The sequence below is a fragment of the Atractosteus spatula genome, chromosome 10, assembly GCF_055471065.1.
Source record: "Atractosteus spatula isolate fAtrSpa1 chromosome 10, fAtrSpa1.hap1, whole genome shotgun sequence".
NCBI classification, from domain to species: Eukaryota; Metazoa; Chordata; class Actinopteri; order Semionotiformes; family Lepisosteidae; genus Atractosteus; species Atractosteus spatula.
In genome coordinates this window covers 29,360,740-29,380,969 of record NC_142715.1, presented here as the reverse complement: position 1 = coordinate 29,380,969, position 20,230 = coordinate 29,360,740, and the positions used below count along the sequence as shown (strand labels likewise).

Below are 20,230 nucleotides of genomic sequence, written 5' to 3'. Positions count from 1 at the left end.
CACTGTGTGCTAGACTCTCCAGTATCTCACACACAGTCACTGTGTGCTAGACTCTCCAGTATCTCACACACAGTCACTGTGCTGCTAGACTCTCCAGTATCTCACACACAGTCACTGTGCTGCTTGACTCTCCAGTATCTCACACACAATCACTGTGCTGCTAGACTCTCCAGTATCTCACACACACTCACTGTGCTGCTAGACTCTCCAGTATCTCACACACACTCACTGTGCTGCTAGACTCTCCAGTATCTCACACACAGTCACTGTGCTGCTAGACTCTCCAGTATCTCACACACAGTCACTGTGCTGCTAGACTCTCCAGTGTCTCACACACAGTCACTGTGCTGCTAGACTCTCCAGTATCTCACACACAGTCACTGTGCTGCTAGACTCTCCAGTATCTCACACACAGTCACTGTGCTGCTAGACTCTCCAGTGTCTCACACACAGTCACTGTGCTGCTAGACTCTCCAGTATCTCACACACAGTCACTGTGCTGCTAGACTCTCCAGTATCTTACACACAGTCACTGTGCTGCTAGACTCTCCAGTATCTCACACACAGTCACTGTGCTGCTAGACTCTCCAGTATCTCAAACAGTCACTGTGTGCTAGACTCTCCAGTATCTCACACACAGTCACTGTGCTGCTAGACTCTCCAGTGTCTCACACACAGTCACTGTGTGCTAGACTCTCCAGTATCTCACACACAGTCACTGTGCTGCTAGACTCTCCAGTGTCTCACACACAGTCACTGTACTGCTAGACTCTCCAGTATATCACACACAGTCACTGTGCTGCTAGACTCACCAGTATCTCACACAGTCACTGTGCTGCTAGACTCTCCAGTGTCTCACACACAGTCACTGTGCTGCTAGACTCTCCAGTATCTCACACACAGTCACTGTGCTGCTAGACTCTCCAGTATCTCACACACAGTCACTGTGCTGGTAGACTCTCCAGTATCTCACACACAGTCACTGTGTGCTAGACTCTCCAGTATCTCACACACACTGTGCTGCTAGACTCTCCAGTATCTCACACACAGTCACTGTGCTGCTAGACTCTCCAGTATCTCACACACAGTCACTGTGTGGTAGACTCTCCAGTATCTCACACACAGTCACTGTGCTGCTAGACTCTCCAGTATCTCACACAGTCACTGTGCTGCTTGACTCTCCAGTATCTCACACACAGTCACTGTGCTGCTAGACTCTCCAGTGTCTCACACACAGTCACTGTGCTGCTAGACTCTCCAGTGTCTCACACACAGTCACTGTGCTGCTAGACTCTCCTGAATCTCACACACAGTCACTGTGCTGCTAGACTCTCCAGTATCTCACACACAATCACTGTGCTGCTAGACTCTCCAGTATCTCACACACAATCACTGTGCTGCTAGACTCACCAGTATCTCACACACAGTTACTGTGCTGCTTGACTCCAGTATCTCACACACAGTCTGTCATGAATCGCACGCAGGCATGCAAGCGCTCCCACATTTCCACGAGCTCTACTCTCCCTAAAAGCCCACGCACCAATTAACTCAGCACTACTTAAACCCTCACTTGTCTTTTTTTCCTCGCTCTCGATTGAGGTCTCCTCCCTGAGCTCCGTATTTGTATGTTCCCAGTCCTAGTCTTATGATTTCTACTCTCCGAGCAATTAGACTCTTCGCTCGTTCTTGACTATGACTTCACCTCCCGTTTTTGTACCTTCGGCTCTCAGAACCTTCCCGGCTTTTTGACCTCCTAGACCATGTCTTCTTCCCTCGTTTCGGCACTGAACCACAGATACATGAATTGCCACGCACAGGGTCCTACCTCCTGTAGCCTGGTGTTACATGACACAGTCACTGTGCTGCTAGACTCTCCAGAATCTCTCCCCTCCCATAGTCGCTATGCTAGTAGATTATCTACTGTAGCCAGAGGGTGCTTCTGCTCTGTCCTGTCCCTGGTTTCCTGTGCTTTGCTCTGCTTCCGGAATCTCTCTCTCTGGGGCTATATCTTTCTGGGTCACTTATTCTGCTTCGCTCAGCATTGACGTTCGGATGTCCTGAAACCCGCCTAGCACCAGGTCGCCACACGTCCGCTGCCTGAGGGCATAAGTTTCTATACAACTCCTGAACTGCTGAGCCTGGGCTAACTCTATGTCTCGTTGCTTCACATAGGGTCTTTTCCTCTCTCCTGCCTCTCCACGGTTTGTCCTCTTTTTCAGACATCCGTGACATCTACTATCTCACACAGATCGAGAATCTGAAGTTATATTAGACTTTCTGAAGAAAAAAAGAAAATTTAAATGTCTGACATATTTTGAGCTTGTGCAGTGTAAATATACAAAATATCCTATACACATGGTAATGATACTTTTCTCTCTCTCTCTACAGACAGTGCTGATGTGAGGCTGGTTAATGGTGTCAGTCCCTGTGAGGGGACAGTGGAGATTCACTATAAAGGAGAGTGGGGGGCAGTTCGCAGTTTTATCTGGGATCTCAAAGATGCTGCAGTGGTGTGCAGACAGCTGGGCTGTGGATCTGCTCTTTCAGCACCAGGAGGATCTCACTTCGGACCAGGGTCTGGATCACTCCTGCTGGGCTTGGTCTCCTGCAGAGGTTCAGAGTCTGCGCTGAGGCACTGCAGAAACACTGAAGTGAAACACTATGCCCTTTCTCATGACACTGATGCTGGAGTGAAGTGTTCAGGTAGGAGACACAGACTGTCTCCAGTCTCCAGCACTGAGACAATTAAAACTCCTTCACTGATCTAGAGTCCATCATCATGATCCATCTGTCCATCCTCCCATTCCCACTGCTCCTGTCTGCTGAGACCTGCTCACTGAGAACACTCCACACTGTCACTGTGTGCCTTTATTTATAAATCCAAACCATATAAATCATCAACCAACTCTCACTTAATTTTCCCCTTCAGTTATTCTTTCCAATCTCTAACTGTCTACTATTCTAAATAAACATTAAAATAAATCTTATAAAACACAAATTATATAGTATTTATAAATATAAGCAATAAATATATGTCTTAAATAAGATATAAGTTACTGATCATTATATTCCATTACTATATGAAGGACAAAGTGTAAATTCAGCACATGACTCTTCAGTTTGGGAAAACTCTTCTTTCTCATACATGTGTTTATACAGCAGGATAACTGGAAGTGTCTCTGTCTCTATCATTCTGAGTCTGTAGTTCACCTTGTCTGCCCTGGACATTGGGTATCAGTCAGTTTAAACAGCCAGACTGTGGTCAGTGAGTCTATATTTAGTTCTCTGTCTGCCCTTAGTGTTTTAACACTGAAGAGGGTACTGTTGTACTGTGGGGTGAATTGCCTTCTCTCCAGGTGTCAGTGTATCTGGTTAATATCAGGTGTGTTTTAATGGTGTTTCAGTGTCAGTGTCAGTGATCTGGTCAGTTTAAGGTGTGTTTTAGTCTAATACAAATGAGCCCAGAAATGATATGTGCAATGAGCTCTCAATACTAAATTGTATATAAATAGAAATGAACAAGATCAAGTTCTGTTGGCTCAGTCCAGTTGTTCAATGATTTTGCTATTGAAGATTGGACATTTAACCTCTTACCTCCTCTGTCATATTGGAAAATAGGTTGGGTTATACTGAACCATACTCATGATGAGGAATTAAAGTTTAAAGATTGGCACATAAAGAGCCTTTAAAGGCCTCTATGGGGATCTGATGTTCCTGAATTTTCTTACAATGCACTATAGCCATCTGACTGCTAGACCCAGGTGTGTGTAAATAGCACTGAATTAAATTACAGTGTGTCTTTAACTGAGATCTGCTTTCATGTGAAAAAAAACACAATCCCGGTCAGGTCCACATTTTCTGTCAGTGCCCAGGTCAGTCAGTCCTGCTTCAGTAGTGCCTGGCTGTGACAGTCCTGGTCTTGTCCAGAGTGTCTGTTAGTGTCCAGGTCAGACAGTCCTGCTGCAGTAGTGCCAGGCTGTGACAGTCTTGGTCTTTTTTTCTAGAGTGTAAGGGATCAGGCTGGTCAGGGACAGTGATCTGTTTCTTTGTTCTGATATTCCAGCTCATCGAGGGGTCAGGCTAGTTGGAGGCAGTAATCTCTGCTCTGGAAGAGTGGAAGTGCAGCACGGAGAGACCTGGGGCTCAGTGTGTGACTCTGACTTTGACTGGCAGGACGCAGAAGTTGTCTGTCGACAGCTGGACTGTGGGGTTCCCTCACAGGTGCTGAAGGGGGCTCATTTTGGGAAAGGGGGGGGACAGGTCTGGACAGAGAAGCTCCAGTGCCTGGGCAACGAATCTCAGATTTTCTCCTGTCCAAAGTCATCAACAACATCACAGAACTGCACACATGAGAATGACGTGGGACTGGTATGTTTTGGTAAGAGCAGGATAATTGATTCCATTTAAATGTAGTTCCTAATTAAAATAAGAGAAGTTTAGGAAAGACAACACTCAACTCCTGCCAGTCACCTGCTCACTGCAACATAAATCTGCAGCATGTCCTTCCGAGCAGTCTTTGCTCTATAACCCCTCCCCTGACTCAATGTCAATACAGCAGGGGCAGCAGCCCTGTGTCTTTTGATACAGGGGCTCTGAGTGTCTCATCCAGTTTTTTTTCTTGAAGTGTAAAATTAAGGCTGAGTTATGGTAATTACAGTATATGTAAAATGGTTTAGATTTGTTCTCTAAAAGAAAAACAGAAATAACAAATATAACTTGGACCTGCTCTGTTCTGCCCTTGAATTCACACAGCTGTTTAATCAGTAAACAGCTGTATAAGCCTCATTCATCAGTGTTAGTATAACTCTGAGTCTGAGTCAGTACTGTGGATTTATTCAGTGAAGAGCTCTAGAGTTCCATTCATCAGTGGTATTATGTTGAGGGTTTACTGTATACTTGAAGGTGAGTTGAGGATAACTGCTAGATGTTGCAGGATTTTGTTGTGTTATGACACTGTGTCCACTCTCTCTCCCTTTGTCCGGTGTGCAGGATACACAGGGTACAAGCTGGTGAATGGCTCAGATTCCTGCTCTGGCCGAGTGGAGTTACAGTGGCTCTCCAGGGACTCGGGGACAGTGTGTGACCAGTACTGGGACCTGAGAGACGCCAGGGCTCTCTGCCAACAGCTGGGCTGCGGGGAGGCTGTAGCAGCTCCAGGACAGGCCTGGTTTGGACAGGGCACTGGACTAGTATGGGCTGATGTGTTTGAGTGCCGGGGCAATGAAAGCCATCTCTCACACTGCACTGTCTCTTCTTGGGGGAGAGCAGAGTGCTCTCATGGACAGGACGCAGGAGTAATCTGCTCTGGTGAGAATCAAGTTTTTAAAAATCATGTGTTTACACACAGCAGCACACTGTCTTCATGACTGACTGAATAACTGCTCTGTTACATACAGCCAGATGCCCAAATGTTATTTGTTAATGCATTTCAGTGTATTTTCACTAAAAATACAGTAAAAATCACATGTATATTTGTTATTCAGATCACCGATGAAAGAATGTCCTGGAACTCAGTATACTGTAATTATATATATATAATATTAAATGTAATTGCCTGATATCTGCAATTAATCCATTAATTAACCCAGAGCATAAGTAAGCAGGGTACTGCACAACAGAGAAAGTGAGAATCCAGAGCTCAAGGTTAATAAAAGTTATTTTTGTGCCACACACACAACTGACACTCCACTGGTGAAAGATTAATCCTGTGGACAGTAATGAGCTCCTTCCTTCTCTTTCACAGACTCCAAAAGTAGCAACGATTCACTTGGAAATGGTAAAGTGAGAATGATTTTGTCAATAGTCTGTGCTGTTTTAATTATAGTTTCATTGCTGGTGTTAAATTGCTCCTCTCACACACAGCTCACACTCCGCTTTCTCTCTCTGTGTGTTTGATAGGTATCCCATCTTCCTCTCTTCCTTCATCAGTAACACCAGGTATGAACTGGTCCTTGTTCTGTATCTCCAGGGCTCTCAGTGTGTGTTGGCATCTCTGTTACTCATCTCAGACTGTGGCTCTGTGAGGCAACAGGTGTGTGTGGAGTTTTTCAACACTGTCCCTTTCAACCTCTCTAACACACACAGTCAGGCAGCAGGACGTAAAAGCTGCTTGCACTGCATCTGCTGCCCATTAGCTGATGTTCAGCAAATTATCTCCTACTAGAGGTCACAGTGATCTCTTAGTACTGCATTGACCTCTGACCACTGGCCACTTACCTCTGACTCTCTGCTCCTAGACCAACTGTCAGTAATGTTTATATATGCTGTATATGTGTTTATATCACTGGGTATTGTCTTTTTCCCAGCCCAGCGCTCCCTCAGGCTGGTTGGGGCAGGAGGTGACTGTGCTGGGAGGCTGGAGGTTTATCACAATGGCTCCTGGGGGACAGTCTGCGATGACTCCTGGGACCTGGCAGACTCTCAGGTGGTGTGCAGGCAGCTCCAGTGTGGGACGGCCCTCAGTGCCCCAGTGCCGGCCTCCTTCAGCCAGGGAACTGGACCCATCTGGCTGGATGAGGTGGGCTGTCTGGGGAACGAGTCGTCTCTGGAGGAGTGTCCCTCAGCAGGGTGGGGACAACATGACTGTGGACACAAGGAGGATGTGGGAGTGGTGTGTTCAGGTACAGGACTCATATCACACCATGACGTTTTCATACAGTAGAGTGTTAACTACCAGGAGTATTGTACAGTATCTCCTGGTCGAGACAAGAACAGGGACAGTAATGTGAAAATAACTGTTACTGTTATAGCAATAGGGTGCTTGACATAATAATCCAGAGATTCTCAATTAGGATTGTAATTTACAGAAAAAAGTTATACTAGTGCCAGACTGATGCTGACATTGTTTTAAAAAAAGTCACCAATGTTTTGGTTTCTATTGAAAAAGAACATTCCATTCCATTAATTTGATCTGGAGAAAAAAATCATGAAATCCTCTAGTGTCACGATAGAGGTAGCAGACACACTGTTTCTATCCAAGGTCTTTAATCTAGAAGTCTGTGTCAGTTCAGAGCAGGGTTTTCTCAGTCTGTCCACTTGTGTGTCGTCAGAGTTCAAGGAGCTGCGACTGGCCGAGGGCTGTTCTGGTCAGCTGGAGGTGTTCTACAATGGCACCTGGGGCAACGTGTGCTTGAATAGCATGAGTGAGGACACAGTGAGTCTGATCTGTCAGGAGCTGAACTGTGGGAAGAGTGGGCGTGTTGTTGAATCTCGCCCCAGACGGGACTCCGCTCCTCACTGGGTTGATGAATTTAAATGTCGCCCTCACGACTCCACGCTGTGGCACTGCCCCTCCTCTGCCTGGAACCAGAACCAGTGCACAGACTCTGAAGTGGCTCTGATCACCTGCTCAGGTAAGGACTCCAGATCATGACTGATAAATTAAATAGATAGCCCAGTGTTTCACTGTTTTTGTCCACAGCCTGTGTTGGACAGTAAGACGTTGAAGGTTAAGATTATGGTGGGATGGCTCAGAAGCTAATTTGACATAAATCTGTCTTCACACAAAAATGGTGGGTAAAACATTGACACCTAAATACGTCGATAATTGATTAGTTTCACAAAAACTGTTCCTAGTGGCTTTTATTACAATCAGACTAACATGCCTGTCATTATTATCAAAGAAAAAACAGATAAAATACATTGAGGTTCAAGAGAATTTTAAATGTCTTAATTATAATAAATTATAATTATAATAAATGCTTACACTTATATAGTGCTTTTCTGGACACTCCACTCAAAGCACTTTACAGGTAATGGGGACTCCCCTCCACCACCACCAATGTGCAGCATCCACCTGGACGATGCGACGGCAGCCAAAGTGCGCCAGAACACTCACCACACACCAGCTATCAGTGGGGAGGAGAGCAGAGTAATGAAGCCAATTCATAGATGGGGATTATTAGGAGGCCATGATTGGTATGGGCCAATGGGAAATTTGGCCAGGACGCCGGGGATACATCAATACTCTTTTCGAGAAACCCCTTGGGATTTTTAATGACCACAGAGAGTCAGGACCTCGGTTTTACGTCTCGTCCGAAGGACGGCACCTTTTTACAGTATAGTGTCCCCGTCACTATTCTGGGGCATTAGGACCCACATAAACCGCAGGATGAGCATCCCCTGCTAGCCCCACTAACACCTCTTCTAGCAGCAACCTTAGTTTTTCCCAGGGATCTCCCATCCAGGTACTGACCAGGCTCACACCTGCTGAGTTTCAGTGGGGGGGGGGGGGGGGCTGCCAGTGGTGAGTTGCAGGGTGATATGGCTGCTGGCATAGGAACCTGATGTCAGGGCTAGATTTCTCTCACACCATCTATTGTTACAACTATTACTCTCCACAGTAATAAACTGGACACAGCCCAACAGACGTGAAAGGCGATCTGGTATCTCTTACCTTTTTCCCCAGACATCGCTGCAGCTGTGCTGTTTCAGCATTATTTGGCTTGGCTCCAAACCGTCGCTGTGTGGCCGTATGCTGTTTATTACAGTGGTCGACATGGAGACCTGTTTTGAATACAGATGAGCTGTAGTTATTTAGTAGGCGACTTTTTTTTGGTTAGTTAATCAAGCTAGTTGTTCTGTCATTTCCGTGCTGGATTTCAAAGAAAAAGGATTAAGGATTCGCGATGCGTAAACAAGGAATCTGCCCCTTGTTCTTGATCTCTGCAGAAACATTGGGATCAACATTGGGGGGATTTTTTCATGCAGATACCAGGTGAAGCTGAGGATGGACTGCGTCCATACAGCAGAGAGGCATGACATGATTTATTTTAATGACATTGCAACACACCGAGCCCCGTTAAATGCACAGCTCTACCACATGCAAAGCTCGTAACATGTCTCCGTTCCTGTCGCGTTATCCCAGAAATGACCGCGAACAGACGCTCTGTTTGCCTAAAAAAAAGGGGATTGAATGTGTTTGAACATGTTGAAAACGATATAAGCAAGTCTAAGAGGGAAATGTTTGTCTCCGCTCAAAAAACAGTTGCTGGCTAGGCTTAGTTGTTTCTGGGCGGAGTCGCTCTTCGTTGTTATCATAACACCAAGAGTGACTCATTGAAGAGAAATGATGCCAAAATGTTTGATCTGTAAACAACCGGTAACTGTTGCCAGAGAGCAATAGCAATAGTTGTATAAGTGAATTTATTGCTGATTTTATATTGCTTTTCCCTAGCAAATAATGTTCTGTATATGTGGTGTTTATTTTGAGTCACACAATGTTAGTTTAGTCTTATCCATTACTGATTATTTCCAGTTTAAAAGAATAAACAATCTGCTAATTAAGAAATAAGGTGAGCTGTCAAAAAGTGCTGAATGTTAGTTTTATGAGCAGATTCTAGTGTTTCTAATCCCTAATCCCAGAGTGTATGGAACTTTAAATCCAGCAGTTTACCAAGCAATATGCCTTACAAATGTCTTCAGACCTACACACAGTTTTCCTATTTTATTGTTTTAGATCTGGCAGTCACAGCATTTTCAAGAAGCAAGTAATATGTGTTATATACAGAATCCGTACAACACATTAAAAAATGAAAGTAAAAAAATATATAATACGAAAGACAAAAGAAGATGTAATGACTGCATGAGTACTCATACTTGCAGCTAACATACTCTCATACTCAGACATGATACTCATTAATGTCATCATAGTTCAGGTGGGAGCAGCCTAATAAACCTATTACTTGTTCCTTAATGTCATCATGTCCAGTATAAAGGTTATTAATCTTAAATTAACAGGGTTTTCCTTCTTTTAGATGAAGAGAAGAAGTCTGTGCCCCGGAGTTTCAAATCCTGTTCCACAGCCTCAGGCCAGGACACATGTTCAAGTGAGTTTACAAAATGTATCTGTATGTTGATAAAATAAATCAGTTCTTACATTTTTTTCACAAATAACAAATACAGTCAGCGCACTAAACCAGACAGTAGCTGATATATATTTTGCTTTGATGTTGATAAGATGTGTCAAACCAATCTCTAGACTACTGGCCCCTCAGGCTGGTTGGGTTTGTATCTCTGTGTCTGTTAATCAGATTTGTTTTGTTCTCTAGACTACTGGCCCCTCAGGCTGGTCGGAGGAGAAGGTGACTGCTCTGGGAGGGTGGAGGTTTATAACAATGGCTCCTGGGGGACAGTCTGTGATGACTCCTGGGACCTGCAGGATGCCCAGGTGGTCTGCAGACAGCTGGGCTGTGGAGATGCAGTGAGTGCAGTGGGAAACGCATCATTCGGACCAGGGAATGGCACCGTCTGGCTGGACAAGGTGAACTGCAGGGGCAGTGAGCTTCACTTGTGGGACTGTTGGCACCCTCCCCTGGGACAGAGCAACTGTCTGCACAAGGAGGACGCTGGGGTCACCTGTACAGGTGAGTGGGAGCAGCTGGAGCTCCCAGCGTGTTCAGGGCTGCTCTCAGTACAGGAATACAGATGTAAATAATAATGAAGAATCCAACACAAATTCTGCCTATTAGAAATACAATTAGTATGAGTCCTTATGGCTATTAAATACTCTCTGAATCTCGACCCATCCCTTCTCCTTTTTTTTTCAGGTTGGGGATCTCAAAGTCATCCAGTGACAACAGGTAATGCAGTTGAATAGGGAATTGAAGTTGAAGGGAATAAGAGACATTTTGGTTTGTCTAAATGATGCTGCTGGCAAACTGCATGGTTTTCAGAAGTACTGCTCTCTATAAACTGTAGCCTCTCTGTTTCATTTTTGTCAAGAAATAAAGAGAATTATTGTGAATCTCCTCATCAAAAAACATTTTATCTTCTATTATAGCTCTTCCTACTTCCACCAGCACTTCTTCTGTGGAAACAGGTAAATTCTCCAGTTTCTAATCTCTGTCTAGATGAGATCACTACTGAGACTGAAGATTAAGACACAGAAGATCATTTTCTGATCTGTGTCCCTCTCCTTCAGGCAGCACCAGGACAACACCCCAGACACAGCAGCTGGGAGGCCTCTCCATCTCACTCCCGGTCCTCCTGCCACTGGGGGCTCTGCTTTTTGTGGTGCTGGCCCTGTTAGTGTGGCAGCTGATCCATAACAGGAAGCTGAGGAAAGGTAGGGAGGGAACTAGTGACCTCTGGTGGTCACTACTATCACTCACATGAAACTGATATGTGGATTTTACTCTAAGATGGAGATCTGTAGAAATTTGCAGATGTGTATAATTATAATATTTATGTGCACAGATGCCCAAGAAAAGGTTTAGCACCCAATTAAATACCTTATATTCCCCTCACTGCATGTTAACCCTGAGTGTTTGTTTCCTAACACAGCCCTTTCTAAGGGAGCACACACCCCCTATCATGATGCTGTTTATGAGGAAATAGAGCACAAACCGGCCAGAGAGCGAACCTACAGCGCCCCCAGGAGAGGTGAGTGGAGAGAGTGTACAGAGGGTGTGATTGGTCACCACCATCTGAGGAAGATTTGAGGACTTACACTTGTAGAATATCTCACCACACTGGTTTCAGATAGTGGTTTCTTTCTCAAGAGGTATGTTAACATGAGTAACGAAAATCAGCACAGCACTGTCCCTGATCTAAAAACAAACTCTATGTTACTTTTCACACTCTGGCTTCTCACACAGTGGGAACAGCCAGTAGAGGACAGTGAGCCTGCTGTCTGAGTCCAGGTATTACTGATCTGTCCTCCTGTTCACAGGGAGATTCCTCTCTGACGAGCTGCCCTCAGGATACGATGATGTGGAGGACAGTGAGGGAGACCCAGTATCAGGTGAGGGGAGATGGAGTCAGGGGGCTCAGTGTGTGAGTGGGGGTGTCTTCAGTCCAGTACTCACTCTCATCCCAAACCAGGCTGAAATCTAGAGAACTTGTGTAGAAAATTCTGAATCTGACAAATATAACCTCCGTTGTTTGACACCTTATTAACTCTGCTCTTTAGTGTTGCCTAATGCTGGCCTGATCTTAACAGATCACAGAGGCTAAGACAAAACAAAACTAGTCTTTATCAGTAGAGGGAGAGGATACCTTTAAGGAATAGTTAGGATGCAGCTCTAACTAGTGTTGATGCAACAGTTACGATTTCCCTCAGGAGCAGAATTCAGGATCGTTGTCCCAGAATGATGACTGGGAAACTGAAGGCAGGAGAAACCACCTTTCAGATGAGATATTAACACCAACATCCTGACTTAATTATTAAAGATTCTCTTGATGGCTGTTTATAAGACTCACCCTGGAGTCTTGTCTTAATTTTATCTCACAAAGCATTTAGAATTACACTTTACTATTGTAGCGGCGAGGCTTAATAATAAGGCAGAATTAAGTGTTTCTGAGCTTTCCCAAATGAGGCCCCATTTCTCTGTTCATCTCTGTTGTGCAGCCACAGAGAAACTATTCATGCAAGATGTTTTCTTTTGATAAGGACAGCTCCCAAAGGGGGATGCAAGTAGCTAAGCCTGGCCATCATGATCAATGGTCATCCACTGGCGCCTATCTGTCTAGGGAGTGCCAGTTGGACATCTGGACTGCATTACTAAGTGTCAGGACTAAGTGACTCATATCTCACCTTAATCAACCAATCAGGGACTGGTAGGGCCGAGTAACCCACGTGGGACTCTGATGCCCATGGAACTTTCAGCCAATCGACGAGCTGAAGTTCCTCCAGGTAAAAACAGGCAACACAGAGAGCCTGAGAGATTCAGATTCAGATTCAGTAAGATTCTGGAGAGGATTCTGTGGACTGTTCCAAAGGGAATTCAAAGGAGAATTCCAGGGCAGGACGGCCCAGGAGCAGAAGGCTCCCAAGGGCAGGACATTCTCGCAGCGCACCTCCTGACCATCCTGAGACTCAGCCCGGACAACCACGGAACGGCCAGTGTGTCCGAGTGCCAGAACTTTCCTTTGTTCTAAGAGTCTAGAGTGGAGGTTGCCAGAGAGTAACCAGCAACAGGTCGGAACTGTGGACAGCTGAATCACTATTCAGAACTAGTCTTCATCAGGAACGAACCGGTCCTCTTCCTGACTTGCTGGGACCCACAGTCATCTTTTCTCCTGTGCACAAACTGTGCTAGTTAAAGCCAACACTAACTAACCGGTCAGTGAGCATCAGCAGCGCACCGTTGCAAGCCGCACAGCACAGCCTGGCACACAGCCAGAGAGCGCGGATTGGACAGCAACAAGCCTGCAGCTGATTCTTTGAGCCTGCAGGAGATCTGAATCCCCAGAAATTGGATGAGTATTCAACTTCAATGCATTACAGCTCGAGAATTCAATTGCTGTCCCAACCAGTTGATATCAATTTAATTCCTAAGAGTTATGTACTTGTTTTGAGTATCTAATGTAGAAGTTATAACCAAGTTCATTTACGAAACGGTCTAAATGAATGATATACTGAACGTATGTCCTCTTGATGTGTAACTCTTCGTAACTGATTGAATATATACCTTTTGTATTCTGATAACCCTCTCGATAAGATCTGTTAGGTTTATATGCATATTCTATGTATTAATAAATGTATCCTCGTGTATTAGTACCTGTGTGTGTGCGTTGTTTGAGTTATGTCGCCTGGTTGGATTCTAAAGCCATCAAAAGAATCAACTTTGTGATTTACTGCTACAATTAATAATTGTCTCAGTAAATGCCCAAACCCTACAGAACTGGTGCCTTCAGAGAGCCACTATGATTACATATTTGGCGTCCCTGAACCGGTTATTTTTTCCTACACTATAACTACATGGAAAACACATTTTACTCTGCAGTTCTTATGAACATCAGTGTTTAAAGTGATTGCAGCACTGTGGTGAAGTAAGTCAGAGTTGAAGTGTACATTCTCTGTGTCTCTGTGTGGTTCAGGAGACTCGATAACCTCTCTGAAAGAAGAGATCCCAGAGCACTATGATGATGCTGTAACCGTACCTCAGAGTCCAGACGCTTTGTCAGGTTGGTTATTTCAGTCCAGTCCCAAAGAGAAACCCTGCACCAAACCCAGTGAGTCTGACTCTCTCTATTCTCTCTTTTATCTCAACCTCAGAATACAGAGTTATCAGTTACTCAGCAACGGTCACATTAAACTGACTCTCTATGCTCTCAGCTCTGAACTATCAGTCTGGGTCACTGTGCTGCCAGTGTCCAGCTCCTCTTCAGTATCTTCGCTCTGCCCAAATAAGTCCAAATCTAGTAATAGTTTTATATTTATTATGGAAGTGAATAGGTCTGGATTATTCTCTGGGTTATTCTGCTGCCATTCTCCAGCTCCTCTTCAGATATTTAACAACGATTCACACCATTGCTCTCTGTTCTGAAACAGGCTACTCTGTTGTCATTCACAATTTTAATTTAAACAAAATAGAGTTAATTTGAAATGTATTATATAATCAGGTTCCCAGGTCTCCTGTATTTTAAATCTGATATGTAACAGTAAACCTGTCTCTGTGTGGTTCAGGAGAGCTGATGTCCTCTGTGAAAGAAGAGGCTCCAGAGTACTATGATGATACTGCAACTGTACCTCAGAGCCCAGATGCCTTCTCAGGTGAGTCATTTCAGTCCAGTCCTACAGAGAAACCCTGCACCAATCTCAATGAATCTGGCTCTCTCTGTGCACTACACAGCTCATCACACTGAGTCTGGATTATTCTCTGGGTTATTCTGCTGCCTGTGTCCAGCTCCTCTTTAGATGTTTCACAAAGGTTCACAGCATTGCTCTCTCTGTCCTGATTAAGGTGGCCCTGTTGTTATTCACCATCTCAATAAAAATCCGAAATTAGTTTGAAATGTATTATAGAGTTAGGTTGTCAGATCTCTTTAATTTTAAATCTGATGTGTGACGGTGTGTGGTTCAGGAGAGCTGATGTCCTCTGTGACAGAAGAGGCTCCAGAGTACTATGACGATGCCATCACTGTACCCCAGAGCCCAGACACTGTGTCAGGTGAGTTATAATAAATAAGACTCATGAGTATGCCCTGTACCAGCCTGCACTAACCTCTGTCAGTAGAAAGTAGTTTCAACCTAATTTAACACCAGCAAATAAACACTAACTGGAAGAGAAGAGCTCTAAATGATCAATTCTTCCTAAAAGATACAATTTTATATGGAAAATTACTTACTTCAAGGCTTTTGACTACAATATTGTAACAACTATTCTGTTTAATCCAACCATTACTCCACTAACAGCCATTTGTATCACTGCAGATCATGTCATGCTTCTATCAATAAATGGTATATTGTTTATTTAGATTGGTTCATAAAATCAGCAAATACTCTTACAATGTACTATTACAATCTCTGATTATTACGACGACTTAAAACGTTCATTCACTATACTATTGTGACTATGGAAGTGTTTTAAAAAATCTAGATACACCTGGCTATTGTCAACATTTCCAATTCTCAGGGCCTTCAAAGCAAGGAGATGTATGCTAAGATGTAGGGATGTGAGATTCAGTGAACAAAGCAACCATAACGTTTACCTCGGTTTACTTTAGTTAAGTTAGGGTGAATGATTAAGTGTCAATTAATAGTCCAAGAAAGACAAAAGGTGAGAACTCCTTGTCCAGATCAAATGTAAAGACCAGTTTGGTGTTTAATATCTGTACCTCATTAAGAGAGCTTGCCATTCAATTGTTTCTAGAAACTTCAATTGTTCTGAGATTCCCTTGGCTAAAAACTGCCTCTCCTGGCCAGTGGGAGCATTTTTAGAACAGGGAGATAGATTGCCATTCATTTTGTAGCATCCAGGTTCACAAAGAGAGAAATGTTACTGTAGGTCTTATTCTTTTTTTTTTTAAGCAGCTTTATCTCTTCAGCGGAGACAGGCAGAGGACAGCTGATGGACAGGAATGACTCTATTTCAGCTAAGATATCTGTGTCTCTCTGTCAGGTGTATCCCACCCTGGCCCTGGAGTGGACAGGGTCCTGACCACACTGCCCTCTGAAGAAGGAGCCCCTGACAGGACTGACTACGATGATGTTGGGGACGAGTCTCAGGGAGAGGATGGGCACTGTGAGACTGACGGGGCTGTCTGGGAGAAGCTCCTCCTGCAGGTCTAGACACAGAAGAGCTTCACCAACAGAGTCACACAATATTAGAGCAGCTCTGAGCACTGAGACTGTCTGAGACTATCTGTGACCTGAGTCCACTTCACTCCACTGTTTCCACACTGACACTGTGAACTGAGTCCACTTCACTCCACTGTTTCCACACTGACACTGTCTGTGACCTGAGTCCACTTCACTCCACTGTTTCCACACTGACACGGTCTGTGACCTGAGTCCACTTCACTCCACTGTTTCCACACCGACACTGTCTGTGATCCGAGTCCACTTCATTCCACTGTTTCCATATTGTCCGCAGTGTCTGTCTACAGTACCTGCAGCTTGTGTTTTACAAAACGGAGGCTTGAACATCCCATTTCTGCTCAGTCTTCTTTTTTATAATTTCTTCTTTTTTATGATTTGATGTTTCAGAAATTAGAAACAAAATATTAATTGATGTATAATTCTGAATGTACCACTTTTGATTGTAACATTTTTATAAATGTCATTAGAATTTTGTTTTGCAATAAAGTTTTTAAAACCATTTTTGTTATCTGCATGTAATTTCTAAAGTATATTATTACACATTCGACCCGCTCTAAAAAACGCCTTCACATTCCCACGCACACCCACTTAAACAGATGCTCACGCCGCAGTTAATCTTCCTATCCCCTTTCACTCCCATCACTACTTTAACCTCCTCTTTTCCCTCACCATCGCTCCCTAATTCGGATCCTCTTTGGAGCTTTGGACATTTTCTATAAGGACTTCTATAAGGACTTCCTGCAACAGCGTGGGGATATCACCAACTTGAGCACAGTGCAGGAGTCCACCAGGTACACCCCAGCCTTCGGTTCGCTGCCAGGAGGAGTGCTGGCATAGCCGGCTGGGCCGGATTACGGTTGGGACCTGCAGCAGAGGCTGCAGGATTGTGTGCTGGATGTAGACAGGCTATTCAATGTCAGCAGGACGCCAGACATCTCAGTGTAGCGCATTCGCCCCGGGACTGCGGCCGAAGAGCGCCCAGCTGGGGTACGGGGTGAGGGGCAAAACAGGAGTGGAAGTGGTCAGGACGGGGTTTAGGAAGGCCGCTGACCAGTGCAGCTGTTCCACAGTGAAACTGGTGTACAGTCTGGGGAGATCGCCCATTTTCCATGTAAATAGACGGAGAAGAAATAAAGCGCAGTTTTTAACTCCACAAGCCTGAGTCTCTGTGTTCATCCTCACTGAACCCGAATTCATTACAGTATGAAGGTATTAAAGGAGAGAGGCCACAGCATGCCTCAAGGGGAGCGCAGAGCAATGAGCCACGCCTGCAGCTCGCTGAGTCTTTTCTTATATAACCGCTGAGCCCGGACACACAGACTCTTCAGCTACTGTTGGAGATTTACAGTTCAGAAAACGGCTGTCTCAAGCAGAAACTGATCTTCCTGCTTGAGTTAAGGTTATTGGAATCGGCGATTACTGTGGGGTATAGCACTTGTATCTGTCTTCACTGGCTAAACACTATCAACTGTAAAGTATAGAAATAGACAGAAGCTAAAATGCAGCTAAAATACTTCAGTTAGGCCGAGCAGATAGGAAAGTTTAATAAAAATGTTCTTTAAATAAATTTGCCTAGATTTTCTAACTCTCTGTTCGAGCTCTGATATGATCCTCTTGGCTCCTTCCACTGGGAGAGTGACTGCATTACGTAGGGCTTCAGGTTGATTTCACAATGTCACATTTAATGAAATACAGGAGAAACCGCAAGGAAAACAATATGTTTTAATAAATCTTCTTCTAGTTAAAGGGATATCCTGCCTCCAAATCCCAGCGATGCCTTTCTTCCTATCTTGTTGAGCAGAAAGTGCCATTTTGGACTACCACATAGGGCTTGATTTAGTTTACTGCGTGTATTCATTTCCATTCTGCAACAACGTGTTTTTCTAGAAATTCATACAGCTTGTGAAAAATTAAATTCAATTCTTGGCTATCAGTGCATAAGAAATGTTGCCGGCTGGCAAGAAAATGCAAGCGATTTTTTTTCTTTGATTGGAAACTTCTGAATGGAGAGATGCCTTCCTCCTTAGTCTCTGTGGTGCAATCAGTGAGCGCATTTGCCTATTAACTGAAAGGTTGGTGGTTCAAGCCCACCCTGGGATGGTCTTATTATTATTTTCGATGTAAACATTCTCTCTGCTAAAGCTGAAACCTTAGCCCTCTTTATATTTTCCGGAAATCGGAGTGTTTTGCACGTGTCCAACAACAACAACATGCAAAGAGTTGAGTACCTGAGTCAATATCGGGAAAGTCAAATAATGACCAACATTGCAACTCCCCAGAAATTCATATTCACCCATGGAAAATTATCTTTGAATGGCTGGCGGGAGACATAATTTATACTCCTGTTGCGTCCTCTGCTAAAATATTTTAGAAATACAAAGCAGATTTGTTTGAGATCTTGACAAGCATTATTACATCAGCACTGTGAAGTTGGATGTTGATATTTGGACATATTTGCCTTAATTAACATAAATAGAAACATAAATGCTGTACAATCAAACACAGATATGTTTTGAGGTATGCCAATCGTCTTATGGATCCAAAAGAAACTTTTAAAGCTGATCAGAGCTTAAGTAATATGTAACCATTAGTGGTGCCGGTAGCGTCTGACTCCAGATCAGAAGGTTGCGTGTTCAAATCAGGTCGAGGTCAGCTAATGCGTTTTCAGGTTCTGCTGGTGCCGAATCTGGAAATTACACCATGCAGTTGAGTTTTATCTGTACACCACATAGATAATCTAAACGAAATAACAGAGCAGTACAGAACACAGTCAGGAGCTCACGCAGGGAATCATCTTGAACATGACAAGAGAAAAGGCACACTGCACATCCGCGAAACATCACGTCCGACTTTAGAGACAGTTACATCAGAGAATGGAAGTTTCAGACCCCTTTTTATTACAGGTTCAAGCAAACCTGAAAGTTAGGGAGTTTTACATCACTTTTGTATTAAAAAGTGTCTAAAGCCTGTAAATATAATTTGCCCTTTTATAAATGGTGGATGAAATCCACTCCCATGTACCAAGACCTTACAGTGCATTCATGTTTACTTAAATGACTAACCCTATTGGACATTAGCTGGTGTTTTTGTAATGATTTGCTATTTCATGCTGGAGAGAAAGGAAACCAGACCCAACCTTTGTTTCAGGTGCGGTTCATTTACATAATGGACATCTCTTTTTGAGGAGAATGATTTAAAATCACACGAACACGGTAAAAGTTGAACCTACAATCTCATGATCTGAAATCAGACACGTTATCCATTTAACCCCTGGCCCATCGCAATTCCACCACCGTGAGTTCAGCGCTGCTACTATACACCACCCCATCTAAAATGTCTAAGTGAGAAACGTGTTTTCGACATCTTTATCAGTTTTAAAATACTGTAACACTACAGGGTTCACATGGGCACCCTCACCACTGCCACATCAGGTTGACCCCCCACCATCAGGGACTCAAACACAGGCCTCCAGTATCACTCAACAGGGACCCAGCCTCTTGAGCCAAAGGGAAATCTCCCTTCAGCCCAGCGGCTGTGGTCCCTGCTATCCACAGGGAAGGGCGGTGACGTCACTTTTCTGGTAAGCTAGCTCTCACAAGCAATGGAGGCCTTATGCGTTACAATACCATCTCTTTAAAACAGACAAAGGGTTTATGTGTCACTCTGAAATTCTGATTGATTTAGAATTCTTAAAAAAAACTGTTTTCTTGCACAACACCGTGAAATGATAAAATCTTTCACTACTGCTCTCTTGTAGTAAAGCAGACCTTGCTGGGTGAGCATTTGCTCCAGTAAATTAGGTCACGTATCATGTTAAATCACTTATTCTAAACATAACATTTCTTCGTGCTCGTTTTCTCCATGAAAGAAAAAGACTTTTTTCCCTTACATGATTTCTCTTTTTTTTCCATCAAAGAGTACAGAAAGACGAAAAAAAGAAAAAGCAGTGTCGTAAAAGAACTCTGTCGCCCTTGGGAGATGTCAAGCACATTGGACATGAAAAGTGCCCAATTAAAGCCATTTCTCTTCATTTCTCTTAGTGTCGGGGCTCCTATTGTGTGCAAAGGAGGCAACTTGCTCAGTGAGCAGACTCAGCGCTTACAGAACACAGGTATGTTTTGAGTCTCATGCTGATCATCTTATGAATGCAAATGAAACTTTTAAAGCTGATAAAGTTTCCATTGT

General features: G+C 43.9%; 1 protein-coding gene across 1 annotated transcript in view; it reads left to right on the top strand.

The window, feature by feature from the left end:
- LOC148827801 (scavenger receptor cysteine-rich type 1 protein M130-like) overlaps positions 1-20,230 on the top strand; it is a 446,693-nt gene that overhangs the window by 17,114 nt on the left and 409,349 nt on the right. Inside the window, exons 8-14 of the mRNA XM_088926381.1 lie at positions 2,389-2,703; positions 4,064-4,378; positions 4,990-5,318; positions 6,311-6,620; positions 7,050-7,367; positions 9,756-9,827; positions 10,050-10,364. Of these exons, the coding sequence (XP_088782507.1) occupies positions 2,389-2,703; positions 4,064-4,378; positions 4,990-5,318; positions 6,311-6,620; positions 7,050-7,367; positions 9,756-9,827; positions 10,050-10,364 (1,974 nt within the window). The remainder of the gene's footprint in view (positions 1-2,388; positions 2,704-4,063; positions 4,379-4,989; positions 5,319-6,310; positions 6,621-7,049; positions 7,368-9,755; positions 9,828-10,049; positions 10,365-20,230) is intronic.